At 39.3% G+C, this 20,384-nt stretch overlaps 1 protein-coding gene across 8 annotated transcripts in view; it reads left to right on the top strand.

Annotated features, from left to right (window-relative positions):
* The window catches only part of MOB3B (MOB kinase activator 3B), a 92,621-nt gene that overhangs the window by 43,037 nt on the left and 29,200 nt on the right, over window positions 1-20,384 (top strand). Inside the window, exons 3-4 of one of the 8 annotated variants that reach the window (XM_064501200.1) lie at window positions 347-425; window positions 2,618-3,770. The exons of 5 other annotated variants lie outside the window; for them this stretch is intronic. In XM_064501200.1, the coding sequence (XP_064357270.1) occupies window positions 347-425; window positions 2,618-2,630 (92 nt within the window). In that variant the 3' untranslated portion in view covers window positions 2,631-3,770. Of the gene's footprint in view, window positions 1-343; window positions 426-2,617; window positions 3,771-20,384 lie in introns of those variants that run through there. 2 more of the 8 variants (XM_064501199.1, XM_064501201.1) reach the window with 2 other exon arrangements.

The raw sequence follows: 20,384 nt of genomic DNA, 5'->3' as shown, positions 1-20,384 counted from the left end.
TGCACCTCTAATAGCTCCCCTCACTGATGTTTTTAGAAAGATATGTCTGGGGGTACTTCTGTGTAGAAGGCACATATCTATTGTAAATTGTTAGTCCAGTGGGAGACATCCCTTTATCTATGGGTTATCATCTATGTCTACTTTATTGGTAGATGTCCAAAGATGCTTCCTACTAAGTAATGGTAGCGGCCTGTCTGGGGCAGATGGATTTCTCTATGCTTGGTCTAACATGAGAAGTGCAGAGCTGCTAAAAGAAAAAAAAACGACTTTCTGAATATTTCAGGACAGTATTCAACCTAGGAAGAAAGTCAGTAAATACCTTCTACCATTTTTCTCCTCCCAGCAGCTCCTACTATTGTGGATTGTATCAAATCCACAGGAAATGAGGAAAAGGCCTGTGGTTTCCAGACTGGAGCTGAACTGATGTAAGTCAGAACATGAACTCTTGGTATCTGTGAAAATCTTTGTCTCCCTCTGAACTGAGCCAAAGGAAGGAAGAAAAGTCTGCTTGAGCCTACTTGGAGTGGTAGACTGTGTCATGGTTGTATTGTAGACCAGGATGAGTAAAAGTCCCATAAAGAGATTTTGTAGATAATCTTTGGAGCATTACTGCATAAAGCAGCATTTTCTTCTGTCCACCCCTCTCCCCTTTTATTTAGTGTCTGTCACAGCCTCCTTATTATCTTTTTGATTCACTGATTCATGGTATGAAACTGTTAATAAAATTGCTTGGGTGTCCCTAGATCTCGTGGTTCAGAAATACATGCCCGCTGACTTGAATTTGGAGTTCTCAAGACCTTTTCTCTCAGCAAGTGCCCAATTTGTCACCCAAAACTAGTCAAAGAGAAGTTTGGTCAGAATATCTCCAACAGAGGCAATGGTTCTGTAGCCTTTATAGCTAGGAGCAGTTGTCAGGCACTCTCAGTTCTGTTTCTGGGTAAATTAGTTGTCCTTCAAGGAAATCACTTTAGTTTCTTTACACGTTCGTCCTCTGTTTGTAAAAATGGAGATGATAATACCAGCTTGTATGAGTACAGCTTGTAAAGCTTTTAAAAGAAATGCGCTAATTCAGCATGTGTATTGTTATATGTTTTACTTTTCACAGTTGATCACAGAGAGAAGCTTTGTTGTTGTGTTGGGTGCTGCTTGTTCCCGCCAGCTCTGCAGCAGCCTTTGATTAAGAAGTGTACCATGGGACCATGGGCTCTCTGTTACCGTTAGTATTAAGGCAAAGCTCTCTTTATTCTCATTCTGAGAAATTAATGATGGTGAAAATTCTGGCTGCCCATTCTTCAAAGCAATTGAAACAGATCTTGGAAGATGACATACTTAGATGTCAAAAATAAACAGGTTTAGATAGGCCCTTGTACAGTGATTTTAAAACACAGCACAACTTCAGCTTATGTTATGCTGTCCTTACGATCTTAAAAGTGAAAGGAGTTTTTGGAGAAAGTGCTACAAAAAATTGCTCCTCATGATGTATCCAGCTGTTATTAAAGAAATCCATTTACTGCTTTGGATCTTCGTAGGATATTGTCGGCAGTGTATTCCTCTGGAAAAAGTGTATGCCCAGTATGGGATTATGCCTGACCTTTCCATTAGCAAATGAGTTTGGTTAAGAAGACTAGAGTGGGATTTATAGGAGCTGTCTATAGAAACTTGTACATATTTTTCTGAGCTTAATCCTATTAAACATGTCATTTTTCATTTGACATACCTCATGCAAACTGTATTTCTAAAAAAAAAAAAAAAAAGATTTCTAGAATTGTGATTAAGGACAGCTTTCACTGAGGAGCTACCTTAAAGGAAAATAATTACAGAAAGCCAGGCGCAGTGGTTTGGATTTTTTGTTGTTGTTGTTCATCCCTCTGCAGTTTAAAAAGAAATGAACGCAGTTTTGTTATAGATTGTTACCAATATTATTTTTAACACAAATGTCTCTTGTAATTTACATTTGTACTATAACCTCTGGTCCCTAGCGTGAGTTTTGGTAGTGTTTTGGAGTTTTAGTTAGTTTTGGGGTGAACTCTTCTTCTTCAGTGCCTACTAATTGCTCTTTCAGGTACCTAACAGCCTCAGTGTTTAAACACCTTTCAAGGAGTATATTCCCCAGGCTCATATGGACAATCTAAATACTCCACAGGCTCAAAAGTACTTTTTTTTTTCCTACTTCTTTATCTCTGTGCTCTTTGCTAAAAAGACCAAAGGAGTCACTTGGAGCAGGAAGATCCTTGAGACAGTTGCTGTTTTTGGTGAACTAAAACTGACAGCTTTCTCTAGCTTTCACTATGTGTGCTTGGGCAGCACCAAAAGAGGAGCTGGGCAATCTACTGCTGTGCTCTCTTCTGGCCCTGATTCCTAAACAAGACAAATTCAGCTCGTGTGTGTGTGTGTGTTTGTTTTCCTCCCCGGTACAGCCTTAAATTGAGAGTAATTCTGTCTTGTTTAGATTTTGAGGGAAGGGAATTGTTTTTTCTTCTTTTTTGTCCTCATAAGAGTCACTGGAAAAAAATATCTAGATACTTAAGGCCACAGGGGATTATTATCTTCATCTTTTCTGGTCTGACCTCCTGCATAATGCCAGTCGGAGAGTTTCACCACATGATTTCCTTGTTAGGTCTGTAGCTTGAAGCAAGAAGACACTACAGAAGACAGAATGTTCTGCTGAAATAAACAACATGAACTTCTTTTCTGACTTGACATAAGGAAAAACTCTATCCCCACGAGGTCAGTCAAGCCATGGAGCTGGGGCTCAGAGAGGTTGTGCCATCACCATTCTTGGAGGTTGTCAAGAAGAGGCTGCAGAAAGTCCTGAGCCATCTCGTCTCATTTCATGACTACTTCAAGCAGGAGGTTGGACTAGAGACCTTTCAGGTTCCCTGTGAGCTTAACTTGTCCTGTAATTCTGAGTTCTAATTTCAGCACTGACAGGCTGCTTAAGAGACAAGAGCTAATTGATTAGAAACTGATTAACCAGTTGCAATTTGGCATTTGATGGAAGTACAAAATCACTTTTAAGCTGTAAAAGTTTGCGTAGAGTAGGATTTCAGGGATTTCAGTTTCTGTAATCAAATAACCCAGTTATGGCTGCTGCAAATGGCAACATACTCTTAGTGTGTTTAAAGTTAGGACTTCAGCTGACAACATATCTTTAGAAATATGCTGCTCTGTCCGTGCAGGGCTAGTAACTTTTGGTAGCTGACAGCTTCACGTTTTTTTGCACAAAGCATATAGGTGATGCCACTGCCAAAAGAGGAAGCCAGTACATTGCCAAAGGTGCATCTGCAAAGCAGACCAAGTGTCTACAGGATCCTTGTGGATGGGACTCAAAACAATCACTAAATCAAGAACTAAACATTTTAAATAGTTTCTTATTAATCTTCTGGTAGAATTTTTCTGTTTCTCTAGTCAGGAATAGATGGTTTCAGAAGCCTCCAGACTAGTTATCACTTGGGCATTCTTCTGCAGAGGCAGGGGACCAGCTGACTGGAGGGTGTGATTAAGGACTCCTCAACTATTTTTACTGAGTAAAGGGCTTATAGCCTGTGGGAACGTGCGGAGAGTGTCTGATGTCATTGACTTTGTCCTACATACCTCGCTCTCCTGTTGATCTCCCAATGGATGGGGAGGTGTCCAAGGTGTGGGCGAAGTGGCTGTTGCTGGTTCCATATACTTATTCTCCATTCCCTTTGCAGCCAATAGCACCAACCTCTAGGAACCACCATTGCTTCCTGCACACCCATCCTGCAATAAAAATCATACAATCTGCACAGCTGGTTTGTTTCTTTTATTTTAAGAGAACACTTTGCCTGGGGCTGAAGGGAGGGAGTCAGACCACTGACTATTAACTAGTCACTTATTTATTCAGTGATGGATGGTTATAGGTGTGGACTGGCCGCTGAAGACTCTTGTAAATTACAGACAATCCTTTTGCTTGATCTTCACACCTGTTAGAAGGATGCTGGATTTAGGCTAACGAAGAATTTTTTTGTAATGCTTCTCTTCTTTTCACTATTGCTGCCCTTCCTTGGTCCCATTGTCCACACATTTAAGTGCTCACAAGAACTTTCATTTCATCTGTTATGTAAATGAAGAAAAATCACCAAAATATAGACTACTGTATGGCTTTAGCATCTCCGCAGTCATTAAACTATGTCAATTCCATGCATATTTGTATGTTACAGCAAAGTAAAGCACCATCTCAGAGCTATCTTTTCAAGAAAGTTTTGTATCTTTCCCCAGGCTGGAAATATTAGACAGATACTTCGCAACTAGATAGTGTCAGAGCCTTTTCCTCATCCCCCCTTTTCTTCTGTTCCTCTTGTTTAGGAGGTTGCAGATGTTTCTCTCCAAACCAACCTGGCAGATGAACCAATCCACAAAGCCAGTACATTTTAGAAAAACCTGGATATGCTCTACCCTTAAAGAAGTTTGAGAAGCATTGTGTTAGTCCCATGTATATACCAAATGATGCCACTTAATAGATAAATAGGTACTGGCCTTTTTAACATTGCATAACTTTCTTGCTGACTGATTATACCTCGGAGCAGCTTCGTTCCCTGATTTTGTCTGGTATGTAACATGCCTTGATTACTCCAGGGTCTCTGCTTATACAAGAATAGGTACTGAAGCTTAGAAGTAGTCTAGTAGTCCAATAGTAAGGAGCCATGTGGATCAGTCAGTGATCCCCCATCTGTTTTGCAGTTTTAATCAAGAAGTCTTGTGCTATTTTTTAGTTCAGCTAAAACTGGTCAGCATTAAAGACACAGGACAATTTGATTTTGTCACTGTTTGCTAAGTGTTTCATGTCAAAGGAAATGCTGGGACTCAGAATATTATGCTGTTTTAAGTGATTAGTGGAATTCAGTTCAAAGTGTTCCAGATGTGGTCTTTACCAGTGATTTTTGCTGTCTCCTCCACTTCATTTCCAATAGTGGTTTATGAACAGCTAGCACAACCTGAGATTTTGAAATTAGGCTCTCTGTTCCATCTCTTAAATTCTAACTAGTAATAACATGCTTTCCCCACTCAGTTTTACCAACATAGTTGAGCTAGTAGGCCATGTGTTCAGTAGTCTACTGCTAATAACAGCCAGTAGCAGATTCGGTTGTCTTGGAACAAGCCCAGAAGAAAGATAGGCATGATTTGTTTTCAGGGATGGTACCAGATTCAGGCCACTCACCACTCAAAGCATACTGGAAAATTACCATCTGTTACTTTCAGCTGAGGAGCTGAAGCAGCTGTAAAATTCCACTCACCACATGAATCAATGCAGTAACCTGTAAATAAGCATATTGCCTGGAACAATCTGTAAATTTAATCATGTAGCTGTAAAGAGCCTTTTAAAGGTGCTAATGTCTGACTGACAGGTGACTACTCCCAAAGGTATCCTCCCTACTATACCCTTTTGATACGATGTCACATGTGCCATTTCAGGAACATTTGAGGTCTACTTTCAGCTCAAACCCATAAACTAACCCATTCTTCAGTCTTGTGCTGACACTAGTCTGCAATAGAAAATAGGTGTAACTTCTTTAGCATAATTTGCTTCTACATAGTGGGTTTGCTACAACTGAGTTGTCTGCATTCCACAGCATTGTGTGCATTCCACTCTACATGTGGCTTGTACACCTCACATGTTCATGATTTTAAGAGCACTGTAGAGCTCTGTCAAGTGCCCTCATCTGCCCTCAAGTGCGGCTCTGTTGTCCCCACAAAAAAAGCTACTTACTGTTTGGCTGCTGTGGAATTACACAGACTTACACGGAGCTGGAATGTGACTGATGTTCACAGCATTTTGGTTGCCCACTTAATATATGCAGCATTATTTGTTTTTTTTTTTTAACTTGGGCATCCATCTACCAATGCAATCAAAGAACTTCCTACAGTGAAACAGGAAACAAAATGTGCATCCTGCCTTTTGGAGTTTGAAGCCAAAAGATGAAGCGCAGTCTTATCAATGTAGCTCTGGCAAAGCAAGCTCTTGTCCTGCGAAGAAGAGACCTGATGAGTGTCCTAGAAATAATGCTTATCTATTGCTCCATCAAGATGAAATAATACTTTTGCCATTTCTTACACAGCAGCAGAGTTTGCCCTCTCCATTTCAAATACCTTCACTCTTCCCATCCACAAGCTTTGTGGGCAGAACTACTTAGGCTCTCGTAATTAAAGCAACAAAATTCCCTTCTCCTCAACTGCTCGTTAATGCTGCTTCCATGTGCCTAAGTAGTGTGTTGTGAGATGACGGACAACTGTTGTTAAGCTATAACTCACATTAACAACAGAGTGTCCCCAGAGAAGGGCTTTGCAGCCTGACAGAGCTGTTCATGTGCTGGGTTGTCAGATCTATGTCACAAAGAACAACTCAGAGTACAAATTATTTGCTTATAGTGGTATTTGTGTGCCATCACAAAACTTATATGTGCAGCTGGACTATGGAAATGTCAGATCATTTTCTGTGTTTGACACTGTTGATATGAGACCCAAAGTCTTGTGGTTACACATTTAACCTGAAAGAATTCTCTTCAGGTTGAGAAAACCATGAAGCCAAAGTCTAAATGCTTTCATTTTCCCCAAAGACTTACAGCAGAAGACGTGCCACAGCAGTGGGTTCCTCGAAGTGTAAATGGCTATAGGAATCTCCTAAAACAGAGATGTCTGTAATGTTTTGTGTGTCATCTCCCTTTTTTACTCTTAAAAGGTTTTGTTTTTCTTGGCTAATCCTCGTGGCCATGCTTAGAATTCTGGGACAATGGGTCAGTGCAAACCATGCCTACTGATGGATGACGGTTTTGTATGACTGAGAAGGAAAATCCACTTTCAGCAAAGTCAGAGATGAAAAAAGACCTGACAAATGTTCAAAGCATTTCAGTGAGACAGGCTTTACCCCTAGTGCTGATACACAGCATTTTTTTCCTCTTTCCATCTCACAGTGAGTCACATATCTGAGGAACATCAGAGGATGTTGCCCTTTCAAGCTTAAAAATATACAGCGGAAACTTGAATTTTCTTCTTATAGTGTAAATTAGTGGCACATTGACTCATGACAAAGAAAAGGAAGGTCGCTTTGACATCTGGAATCAGAGATGCTCGAGGAGGGAATAATCAAAAGTTTGTTAATATTTGGGTGGGGAAAGGGAAGACAATGAACAGATTCTCTAAAAGCCAAAACTGTATCTGGCTTTGGAAAAAAATACCTTTTCTCTTTAGAGTCAGATGATCAGCTCAACTGAGAAGCTTAGTTTACCAATAAATATATACTGTCAACATTATTATGGTGAAATAATGGGAATTGTTCCTACAGTGTCAACTCTAATCAGCTTAAATACAAAGTACTCAGCCCAGTAATAGACAAATCCCTAAGACTTGAAACTATAATACTCAGCAACAGAGACACTTCCAAACAATTTGCTGGATGAAATCAAACCTGTTAGAAAGTGCCAATGAATGTTTGGGCATTAGAACAATAAAGCTGTTTAGAATTTATATGCTTTAAAATTAGCTGCATACCAAGGATGCCTTTCTCTTGGATTTCTAGGACTTAGTGAGGGGGTTGTTTTGTTTTGTGTTAGGATGTAATTGTCCAAGAGCCCTATAAAGCAAGGGAAATGTTACTGATTTCATTTTCCAAATGAGAGACCAAAACTCAGATAGTAGTGTAGTCTACCTAATGTATGAGTAGCTACTCAGATAGGAAAGTCTGAGTAGAAGTAATGTTTCTTACGCTGTAAAATGGTTCAGGGTCGATCCAGAAATGAGTAGTGTCAGTGATTCCAAGAATACTGGTTATTTGTTCCTAAAACTGTATAGAGTTTTTTATGCATGAAGGTTTCAGCTTTCATTTGTAGCAAAGGAGAAGAAAAATGTAAGACTAAAAAAAAAAAACAATCATCACATGCATTTTTAGCCATGCAATTACAGGAGAAAGCTTGAGAGTTTCTGGAAGTATTAAAATTGTAAATCATACAGAGAAAGGTTTTGTCTAGTTGTCTGTTTACTCAAGGCCAACAGTATTACAATCTTTTAAATGTTTGGTTCCAGATCCATGGACTATGAGCAGATGGTGGACATAACAATGACTGTACAAGTTCAAAGCAAAGGTCTACCTAGCCTAGTAGAGGATGTCTGTAAGAGAAGAATATGAGAAAAGGGCAAGGTGGTATTTCCCAGATTCCAGCAGTCCCCATCTCAGAGGCTCTCAGGTTTCAAAACACCCTTTGATCTCAGGAATTCCAACCTGAAGGAGGGTCTCACAGAGTGCAATCTCAAAGTTTCATGTTCATGCTGATTTCATGTTCTACTCATTTCAGTTTTTTACTGGTGTTACCTTTTTTCAGGAGAGAATTTCTGCCAAGGGATTAAATTATGCTGGTGAGGAAAAGAGCTGTTGGAAGATTTGTGTCATAGCTGAAAACACATCCTTCTCCTTTGAAATGAAAGCAAAGGATCTAAAACTTTGTGTCTGTTTTGTCTCTCATTTACACCTGCAGTTCCTTTTAATACTTTATAGATTTTCTTTGGACAGACATATTTTGAAAACTCTTTGGGTCACAGTAGCTGTCCCATTCAGACACAGAAGCTCTGGAATAAAGATCAGTGCCCATCATAGTGTTCAAGTTGTGTTGTAATTTGAGCTAACTGATTTACAGTTAACTAACAGTTTGCATTTTTACTGCAGATGATAAGTATTTGTCTCTGTCCTGAGTCACAGCAAAGGTGACCCTGGAGTTGATCAGCTCAAAGAGAATGGTGCAGTAATTTGCTTTCTGAGAAATGAACAACAGCAGCAAAAGAGAAAAAAACCCTGAAACTTGTTAACAAAGTAATTAGTTATTCACCCATGTGGAAATTTGTCATCAGTATTATAATAAAGCTTTCATTTTGCATATTCCGTGCGTTATGCAAACAGTTGAGTTGTAGGGAGCTGAAGACTTCCCTTTGAAGTAGCAGCTGCCTGCACATGAGCTGGGAAGCTTTACAGTAAAGTAAGTGAGGATAAAAATATTCAGGGTGAAAATTTGTCTTGTAGAATATAGCCTACAGCTGAAATGAAAGAATTGCTTGTTATCTCTCATGTCATCTACCGGAGCTGATTATAGTGTGTCTCCTATTATGAGAGCTCAGCTGTTAACACACACACACACACACAACTTCTTTTCATGCCTTAACAGTTCCCCTTTATTTTTTTTTCCATAATTAGAGTTAGCGTTGGTGAAAATGACACCTTCATTGATTTTTCCAAGCAGGCTTTTCTTTACATTGAGAGTTCTATATTGGAATTATTTATAAAATATTTGTTTGTTGTATTGGGATCCTGTTACTTTGCTAGAATTAAAATTCTGCCACTTTTTATCAACAGGCTGGGTATTGCAATGGATATAGATAACATGGAAGGAAAAAAAATCAGGGCTCTGACAATTGCCTGTGCCTTTCAGTAGGATTTGTGAATGTAGAATCTGAATCTTGTAAAAAACCTTTCTAAAGAAAAATGATTCTGTATTGCATAAGTGGGGAGCATTAAGGTAGTGATTTCTGTCATTGGGAGTAGCTCAGAATATGAAGGCCAAAATGCATAAAACAATTGACCCAAAACAAAGAACAGTTCTTTTCTCCAGTTGCAGTCTGTATCTGCTGCTTAGCCAAAGATGTGTTAAGGGTCTGGGGGAAATTTCTCTAACACATGGGGATCTTTGGTCATGCATCAATACTACCAAACTGCACCAAATCTAGTTTAGGGGGAAATATACTATAGTACAGCAAAACTGGACTTCTCTCCATTGTCACATGTTCTGTGTCCGGCAGCTGTAGAGTCCTGCAATAAATTATAGCAGCCTTTGAAAATGATTTCATCTCCTGCCTTATCTTGCAATCAGCACCACAAAATCTCACTTGAAATAGCAGCACCTAATGAACTGTACCTGCCTTTCAGCATTGTGGAGGTATATAGCCACACTTGCAGTTAGTTGTCCAAATAAAGCACTGCTCATTCAGAGTCTTCATTTTTTCTGTTTGGCTTTTGGAATCCATTTTCAAACTGAGCAATGCATTTTGAATTGCATTATATATTGTGATAATGTAAACTGTCACCTGCTAGATTTCTGGCAGTATTTCTGGAGTATTAAACTGACCTTTTTCAAACTTTTCCTGTGACTACTGGATTTCTTCAGGCAATGAGAAAACAAACTGTCCAGTGTAAGAGCCATATTCTGTCTTTGCGCAGGCACATACAGACCTTGCTGAACACAAGCCTAAGCTGTGTGCACACTTGAGTCTGTTCGCAGTTTCCTGGCTGCACTGCCTGTCTGCAGTGAAAATACTTCCTGTACTCTGGGAGAGGAGGGAGGGAGGGAGAAGAGCCTCTGGACTCTTCCTCTGAACCTGCTAAGTTCAGTACTGTTTGGTCTAGGAATCCTACCACAAGTCACTTTGTAAAAGCACTCCTATAGGTGTTTCTGCATGGTTGGCAAGGGGAACAGGCCTTTCACCTGCTAATGTTGTAGCATTTAAGTAGTTCCATAAATGGCTGCAATGTAAAGGTGAAAATATTTTCGTTAAAGGCCATGAGTGCAGCATGGTAAGGATCTGAGCACTCTGGCCCTGATCCTGACACTTGAAGATGTGCTTAAAAATCAGCACATCCACCATATTTATAATGCAGTCATTTAGAACTGGTATTATAATTCCTGCTGTGATTATAGCTACCGTTTAAATGGAATTTTGTCAGCGTTGTCATAGGTGGTAAACTAGCCTGCTAAAGACACCCTGTAGGCTGGAAATGTTCTTTTCTGTAACCAATGGATGGAAGTCCCTTTCATTCACAATCCCTTAGAAGTCAGCCATATAGGCTATGTCGTGGCCCATAGTGATTCAGAAGTGTGTGCTATGCTGCAAGATGTGGGCATCTGACTCTCTGGAGAAGGATAAGAGAAGATGTAGCAACCAAAATCAGCCTCTATAAAACCTCCCAGCATGCAGCTAATTATATACCCTTTCACTCTTGTTCTGATATTTCTTGAATGATAGAGCAGTCTTTGGTAGACAAATAGAAAAAGATAGGATGGAAACATCAAGTGTGTCAGCTCAGAGCAGCTAAACTGCTTATAGAGTAGTGCTTAGTAACTGTGTAGGCCAAAAGGGACATAGAAATAAAGGGACATTAGATCAATATCAAGTCCCCATTTTACTTTAACCCAGTAGGATTTAAGAGTCCAAGATCCAGAAAGTCATTCTTAGGGTTCCATATTTTAGTAAAATAAAAGAAAATGCAATGTACAGTTTGCTCTTTTTTTAGTAACAATGAGCAAGCTCCCTCTTGCATAAGCCTTTCATTATCATGTACACAAAGACAAAATGGTATCAAATCAGAATAATTAAAAGTGTGAATGTATAAGATATTGAAGATTGGGTTTAAATAGTTACAAATTAGTTTTGCTATGCTTTTTTAATATCAGTGAGTATAATGAAAATTCATATAAAACCATATTTTGATTTTCATAGTATTTTTCCTTAAATAAAATGGCAGTAAGTAATATTTTTCTCTTGTTTAGATCTTGGTTATGCTTGGCTGCCATGTATCTCCAGCATTTCCTCAGGCAGGCCTATTTTAATCTGGCCTAGCTTTAAATCAACCAGATAGGAGTCAAAAGCTCTGAACTTCCATGACCAGATCCTTTTCCTTGGACTGAAGTTTTCTTTTATAACCTGTATGTCAGAATATGAACACAAAGGCATAGGAAGTGTGTCTTTACATGTGAACTTCCAAGATGCTCTGCTAAGCAAATTGGGCATGGTTTTCTTTTAAAACTTTCTGTAGTTAATCTCTGGTGCCTGGAGACAGACAAAGAATTGAGTGTAAAGATTACCAGCTGCAGACTCCAGCTGCTAACTCAACCAATTGAACTCAGCTGCCTCCAGCAGATTGTTCTTTTTTAGCACTACATCTTTAATGGTCTGCTTCCCTCCCTAACCAGGGATGAGCATCAGCTGTAAAATTGTGTAATGGTACTTAAAAAATACCTTTTAAACTTTCCATCTGCTTACCACATTTGAACTCCACACATTTCCTTGTTACTAACACAATTATTGTCCCAACAGAGACAGCCACAGAGGTTCAAATTGAACATTTCAGTTATTGTTGAACATCATCTGCATTTTTAATTGGTTTTTTATTTATAAAAAAATTGAAGCACTGCAGAAGCACAAATGTCTGTAAACATTGTCTGTTAGCTTTGATGGAAAAACAAAGGAAAAACAAAAGCTTGGGGTAGCTTTTAAAATCTCAGTGTAGTATTTGCTTCCATCAAGATTATCAAAAATTATTAATGATTTGGGCACTTCAGTGTGTAAATGCCAGACTTGAGAGATTCTTTGAAGAAATCTTGCTTCCTGGATGCTTGGAGTGTACAAGAGACAGCACGTGGTACAGAGCAGTGAAGAGTCTCTCCAACTAAGCCCACACTTCTAGTGACAAGAAAATTGGAGAAAGAAAAAAAGAAGACGTTACCAAGCACAGAGCAGCTTCCCATCATAATAATGCAGTGTAGTCTGGGCCAGTCTACGTGTGCCTAGATTAATGATCATCATAATAAAGGCAATAGCTTCCAGCACTGTGGTGCCAATGTTGCACCCTGAAAGAATAAAGGAACAGCTTTTTGTGAGCTATAAAGTGGGGGGGAGCTGCCTACAAAATTCTCATTGTCCCAGGGCACCGGGTTAGTTCTCAATGAGGCATACGGTTTTGCAACAAGTTGGAATAATAGAAAGCATTAGTAAAACTGCTATGGTTAACTGACTAGCAATAAGTACTAGCAAAAGAATGGTAAGCAAAGTTGTGGTTAGTGAGAGCAGTTAACAAAACAAGGAACAGCAAAGCACAGATAGAAGTAGATTATGCTCCAGTTTATGGCAGCTGAAATCAATCTTTTCTTCCCCAAAAGATCTAACCATTCCTGTGAATTAGGTGTTACTGTAGGGAAGGGGTCAACTAGCTTGCCTAACATTTACTTTACTTTAGAAATTACACAGTGAGTGTTACATTTTTTTATCTGCCTTGCCTTGAATCAGTTGGCCAAAACAGTATTTTTATTAGTGAAATATATGTTATTTTCTTTTACGTCTGTATTCAGCAATGTGACCTCACACCATATTTTTTCATATGGTCCTTCTTGAGCTGCGTGACTGCTGCATTATGACAGCCTTCAGAATAATTTCTCATGATAACATAGGAATGATTGTGGTCAACAGACAGGCTTTCAAGAAACCATACCTATTTTCAGCAGACCCATCATCACTGACTCATTTTCTTCTGTACATTAGTATTTCTTTCCCTGAAAATTTGTTTCAGTGACTTGATCTTCTTTGACTTACTTTCATGGCCACATCAGTTACACTGTCTCAGTTAACCTCCTGGTTTGTAGGGTTTTTTTGTTTGTTTCTTTTAGGAACCAACACAAATGAAGAGCACAATATACAAAGAATTTTCTGCATCTGGTCATTGCTCTCTGTCCATTTTGATTATAGATTACGAAATTGTAATGTTTGCATACTAAAAGCTACTTTTGCAGTGCTGAAGGTGCAGGTAATAAGTGCATAAATAATTGTCTAGAAATAGGATATGAAGGGGAGGAGTAAATGGTCGAATTCTTGCAATATACAATAGATGGAGGTTAGCAGTGAAGTTCCTGCAGCTGTCCGTGCTGTGACTTTGACTGTTTATTTATGTTTTACTCATGAGTGAGATGGAAAAAGAGTGAGCAATGAGGTGATAAAGTTTGCTTATGTTATGAAGTTATCATCCCAAAGAATTAATGTTAGAACTGGAAAAGTTTCAGAGGGGGCAACAAGGATGAATGAGGAAATGCCTCTGGTTTAGCAACAGAGCAGTTGGCTTAGACACTTCTCCATAGAAGAGAGGTGAATTGATAAGGAGCATATAGCATGAGTGGTGTGGACAGGGTTTGACTGTTTACTGCCTTTTCTAACACAAGAACTAGCCCAGAAGAGCCATTTTTAAAAGAAATAAGAAATGGCCTTTTCCATAGTGGCTGGCAGATTGTAGAATGTCTTGCCAAAAGCAGCTGCAAATGGAAGAACTTCACGTGGATTTAAGGATTTATTTCCCTACCTGAGCAGGAAATGATCAGAGACAAGAAGAGAATTAGGAAAATTGTTTTGAATACTGGGTTAGATGGACCTTAGGCTTGAACAAGTACAGTTGTTTTAACGCAACTTGTGAAGTGTATCTGCGTATTCTTCAACAAGTGCTTTGGATGGTACTGCATTTTCCTTCTAGTTAAGGGCTCTGACAAACAGGTAAAAAAGAACTGAAGTCACGTACCCCAAGCTGTTGCCCTTCTGAGTGATCCACCATGCCCCACTGACAGATGTTGCCTTCCTTCGAGGCTGGGAGGGCTGCTCTGCTTGTGAATCAGCTCCCAAACTGCTGTAGTTTTCGGCACATTACAGTAAAACACTGTGATTTCAGGTTTTGAAATAAATCAGACATACATATCATAATAGTAATAGTGTGAAAGGAGTGTATGGAAAGTTAAAGCAGTAACAGCTTTGTTACTGTTCATTTGCTTGCTTAGAGGATATGAAAACTCCTCCACGTCTCGGAGAAGAAGACAGACATTAGAAGAACAGGTGGGCCCAAGCTGTGAAAGCAAGGCCCTGGGCTAAACTCTGCTCATGGTTACCTCTAGTTGTTCTGCGGAGGAGCTTATGAGCTTGTGAGTGAAAAACTCCCTTTGGTTGACTACCACTTCTCCGGACTCCCCAGGTGAAATGGCGGGAGTTACATTTTCGATTTCTTAATTTGTTTAGGCATTTGATTCTCATTCACATCAATTTCTGTGCTGCCTCTCAACAAGCATATGTACATTTCTAGAGGTTTCTGCACTTTATCTCTCGTAAAATCCCAGATTGTCAAATTGACCTTTCTGGCAGAATAACAATTACACGGTGTGCATAGAATTAAGCAGACATAATGAAACCATGATAAAGTTTTATGTTATACTTTTTCTTCCGTGTTAAGGGAAAGCAGAGGGATTTTCCCCTTTTCAAAAAACAGCCTTATTCCCACAGCTCCCTACAGGTTATAGACTTCATCCCTTACATTATCTTAATTTGCTAACAGCTATTCCTCTCTGTGCCTGACTGACAAATCTAATCTATCCAAATCTAATTGTCCATCATCAGACATATCACGCAGTGCTAACAAGGTGGCTCTGTGGATCAGTTGCCTTACATCTTTCAATTTTCCATGTAAGTGGCAATGGTAGACAATGTCAAGGCCCTCCTCTCTTGTCTTTTCATCAGAACTTGAAAGATAGGCAAATCGCTCTAGAAAAGCAGTGTTGTCATTGCTAACTGTTATCAAAGCTGGTTTAAATCATAGCTCAGATCATGGTATGATGGAAAACTATGCTGAGCAGCTTGTGTAGCAATTACAACTAAGCTAATTGTCTGTTAGTTTAAGCCACAAAGATATTTTAATGCCATGATGAAATAGGTCCTGGTTGAAACAACTGCTCTTTGATGCAAAAAAGTAGTGTGATGCGGGAGACACTAAGAGATTAAAGATGCTAAAATAGGTGGAATAAAAGGGGGTGACTAGAGGCCTGGGATGAGTAAGACACGTAAAAGGTTGTCTCATTTAATGAATGACCATCTTGAGTCTCCTTCTGTCAATATATCCAATTCATACATATATACTCCCATCAATACCTCCCCCTGAAATTAGTTCCGCAGCTTTAGGAGAAAAGAGCAGTAAAGTCATGATACTGTTTCCTCTCAGTTGCCTCATTCATTATTTCTAGGCAAAAAAGTCAAAAAGAATATGGTCCCAGAAAGTAGATTATGATGAATCAGAGAGGCAGGCAAAAAATCTGAATTATTCTCTCTGATTCCTCATAATGAATCCCTCATATGCACACACGGTTCTCAACTGGCTTACGCTGCTGCCTGTAACATGCAATGAAAATGAAACCCCGGTTAAATCTTCTGTGATGTCAGACATATGGACATTTTAGACCTTCTGGACATGCTTCTGAATTTTTATGGTTGAAAGATTTGCTCTACCCAACAGAGGCTAGCAAGTGCCTTGGGAATTGTGCACTGCACATGTGAAAATTCTTTAACAGGCCACAGACATCGTTCATACTTTTTAGAAAATATGTGTTTAGAAAAAGAAGAGAGAAACTCCCTTTTCCTTTGGGGGAAAAGTACTGGGAATATATCATTGCAATGTAGCTTAAAAAAAAAAGAACGAGGAAAGAAGACTAGGAAATTTTTCAATTTTATAATAAGGAGGAAAAAAACAGTGCTATCAGAAACTGACAGGATGGAGAGCATACCTGAACCAAGCCCTTCCTCCCCTCCTCTCCCTGTGTCCTCATTCTTCTCCCACTCCTGCCCCAAGTACAAAATAAGAAAAGATGCCCTCAGATATTACTGTAATCTTTGCTGCAAAAATACTTATCCTGTGCCAAGCATTAATGTGAGCTCAGTGTGCCACTCAAGGAAGTGTCTGTCTCAAATGCCAATGAAAACAATCTGAGTTTTGTGGGACTTTGTTCATCACCTAAATAAGCTGACAGCTGCAAACTGTTAGGAATAAGTAGACTACCATGTACTTATATCACCTTGATACTGCTCTCCTTTCTGTTCTCACACCACTTGAAGAAAGGAAAGAAGAAAACAGAAAAGGAAAACACTCCAAGATTATAAGGCTTCCTAGCCAAATGATGTCCTTTTCCCTTTTTTTAAGCAGGGCTGCCATTAACAAGCTGTTATTCTTCAGTCGCATCCAGTGAGACCCCCTGATTGGATAAATCAGTAGGCAGGTCCACTGTCAGATTTTTAATAAAGGTACTCATTTTGCCATTTAATTAACAACTTAATCAGAAGGTAGCTTAGAGATCTGCAAATACTGGGCAACACCTAAGAATGCTAAGTATCTGACTTGCTTCTCCCTGAAATTAAAGGACAGAGAACCTAAATACTTCTGGCTGCATAAGCCAGATCCCTTGGATTTTAAGCAAACTTACAGTGACTATAATTTGACCTCCATGTTCCTTACTAATTTTGAGTCTCTTGCTGTAGAGAAACAGAAGAGAAATAGTGCAGAGAGCATTCTTTTGCTCCCTGTACAGTACAGAGAAGATGAATCTTCCAGGGCAGACAGAGGTGCATTATGAGTTGCAGTGTCAGACAAACATGACTGCTGCTTGTTATGGCATCCAGTTTCCATATTGGCCTGAAGGCCCACAGCTCTATCCTAGTGGGTTTATCTGCCTGATCATTGTATGGGTCAAAACTAGTGCTGCTAGGTACTGTAGTAACAAAATGGAATTTGGTGGTGCTCTGCACTGGAACATCCTTATATGGCACTAATAGAGAAGTAGTCTAAAGTAGGCTTGGAAATCCGTTAGAGTAATTTACACCTCTCTCTGCCTTAGCAGAGGCTGTATTACAGCCAAGCATAATGCAGTCATTTCTGGGGTCAGAATACAGCAGCCATCTGGCAGTATACCAGGGCACAGCTTAAGGCAGGAAAAGAGTTTATTACCCTGCAGAATGAACATCAAAAAGCAGAATGTACTAACACTGAAGTCTGGCAAAGATATTAATGGAAAAACTTGCTCCTCACCTGGAACAGGTTTGCTAACTGTGTTCCTACAATACTTATCATTCCATAACAACCTGTGGGTAATGTCATGGCTTCAGCCTTTCATTCCGAGTGCATCACCTTTTTTTTTAATTTTTGTTATTAACTTTTGACACTTTCCGGAATGATTGCCCATGAATTTCACAGGCACACTGGAAAAAAACATTACTGTTCCAAGAGCTTCTCTTGGGCTTATCTGAGGCAGATGTGAGAAGCAGCAATATGAAACAATATGGGAAGCAGCATGCATCATTAAATGGTTGCAGATGTACTCAGAATCAGACAAAACAGCCGGCTGTACTCTGGTCACAGTTCAGAAATTACAGCAATTAACTGAAAAACTGAGGTAACTTATTTGAATGGTTAATATCACAAAAGCAATTCAAAGAAGACAACAGAACAGGAGGAAAGTATTTCAAAGAAAAATGAATGTTTGCTCTTTAGATGCTCAATATGTTAAGTTCCTTTTCAGTGGGTCATTAAGAGAAATGTTCAGTCAGTTCTTACACCTCAGATCACATCCCTTGCTTCTGCCCCACTGCAAATTATTTTCTGACCCTTTGATTTCTGTACTGAGTTAGGAATCTTATATGTGCATAAGTATATCTTAAATGTTTATTGATAGTTACTTGGAAAGGTGATTTATAAGGTTTAAAGAATTATGTTTCTGTCTAACAAAATGCAGCTCTTTCATGAGACAGGAAAAGACAGTTATAAAACAGTATGCAAAGAAAGTGTTGTGGCAGATGGGAGTTAATCCAGACTTTACTAAGTGAAAACAAGAACATAATCCAGGTCCCCGACTTTGGGTGAGTTAAGCCTGATTTACAACAGTGCAGCTCAGAACATAACCCAGCTTCCTGGAAGAGAAATTTGCAGGCTCACAGGCAAGAGCAACTCAGAGTTTTAAAACTGTTTTTACATGTTTAACTACTTGTGCTTTTTTAGCATCGGATCTGATGTAAAAGAACAGATGCTTTTAACTACTCTGTTTTTACCACGGTTGAAGATGTTATAAAATTGAATGAATCCTTCAGCTGAAGAAAAAAGAACCAACCCCCCCACAAACTTTCATGGTCTCAAATATCTGAGAGCTAAGCCAGATAAACTCTTTGGAAGTTAGTAAGTGCAACATGAGCTACTCTGTTTTCACTTACCCCAGTCCCTTCCCATACTCAGGCTTGTTGCTCCTTGGGCACCTGAAGTTTTGTTTCCCATGCTTCTCAAAAGAGCCCAAGGGGAGGAGGTCCGTTTGTTCCCGCCATGTAAACACCAATTGATGTTCAAAAACTGAACACAATACCCAGCCTTCCTGAGACACATGCCTTGTATGCACTGGCAGCATCTGTTTCAGCGCACAAAGGCAGTGGTGACTGTTTTCATCACAAAATAGAGCCAGAGAAGGTAATATTATCTGTCTTGTATATCATCACCCAGTTATTTTGTCAGAAAGAGCCTTGAGTGCTTTAGGGCCCCCACAGCTGAGGACACTCAAAGCTCTTTCTCCTGTCTTTCAGAGAAGTATTCATAGACAGTTGGCTACACTGGGTGGCTGCACTCTTCATATCACATCTGGAAGCCACTGTGCTGAAAGGAAAGATCCACGATGTCAGAAAGACAGCAGAAGAGGTAGCGTGACTGCCTCTGAACTTGTAGCCTATGGGGTAAAGCCCTACTCCTATAGGACTGCTCCTGCGTTTTGTAGTAACAGGCTCATCTGAGGAAAGAAAACCCACCTTAAAAACATTCTGGAACTGGAACTAGAGTACACTGGACTTTACTGTCACAGATGAGAGTCCCTTCCAAGAGATTTCAGTTATCTCAGGCAGATAAATGCACACGTGCAAACACACCCTCCCACACTAATGCTGTGAAGCCTGCGTAAAAGCTACTATTGACTAAGATGTTTTGGATTCAGCCTAATTCCAAAGCAGAAACTAAGTCATACAAAGAGGATTTGAAAATTTTAACTGCACATGCCCATATGAGACTCTCTTTATTTGTAAAGTGTAGGCCAACTACCTTTCAATTTACAAGGCCCTTAAAAATTTACTATTCCCCCACAAAGTAGCTAGTATGATTTTAAGAGATATTACCAATATGTTATAAATAGACACAATCTGTCTCTTCAAATATCTAGGGTATCTGGTACTGGTACCTTGAAATCAAAAGAAGCTTTACCAGTGATTTCATTGAAAATGGGTCTGGAAAATCAGTGAGCAGGAGCATTATCTTTCTTTAAAAGGATCATGAACCTAAGTGCCATAATATTGTTTTAACGTCACTAGCAAGGGAAAATTATGGAAACTATTTCCGAAGATGCATTAACTTGATCTTAACCAAATATTTTTGCAAGATCCAGGGCTAATTAAAATATCCTTTTTCATGTAAATGAGTCAATAAAAATCAAATGTTCTATAGACCACATTCTGTAGGAGAAGTTTTCAAAGAGAACAAATAAGAGGAATATTTTAAGATAACTAGCCAAAAATAAATCGATCTCCTACATTTCCAAATTCAGCTGTGAAAGACAGGCACTCTGTCTTCAACAGAGTAAAATTTTACCTTTAATAATTCTTTTATGGGGTTAAGATACTCTTTGCCTTTCCCTCACTCAGCATCCATTCTGCAGTTCCCATTCACCACTGCTTGGAATATCAAAGATTTTTGACAGTCCTGAACACTACCTTTAGCAGAAACACCTCAGGTTTGCCTG

The sequence above is a fragment of the Dromaius novaehollandiae genome, chromosome Z, assembly GCF_036370855.1.
Source record: "Dromaius novaehollandiae isolate bDroNov1 chromosome Z, bDroNov1.hap1, whole genome shotgun sequence".
Classification (NCBI taxonomy): Eukaryota; Metazoa; Chordata; class Aves; order Casuariiformes; family Dromaiidae; genus Dromaius; species Dromaius novaehollandiae.
This window is presented reverse-complemented; position numbering and strand designations above follow the sequence as displayed.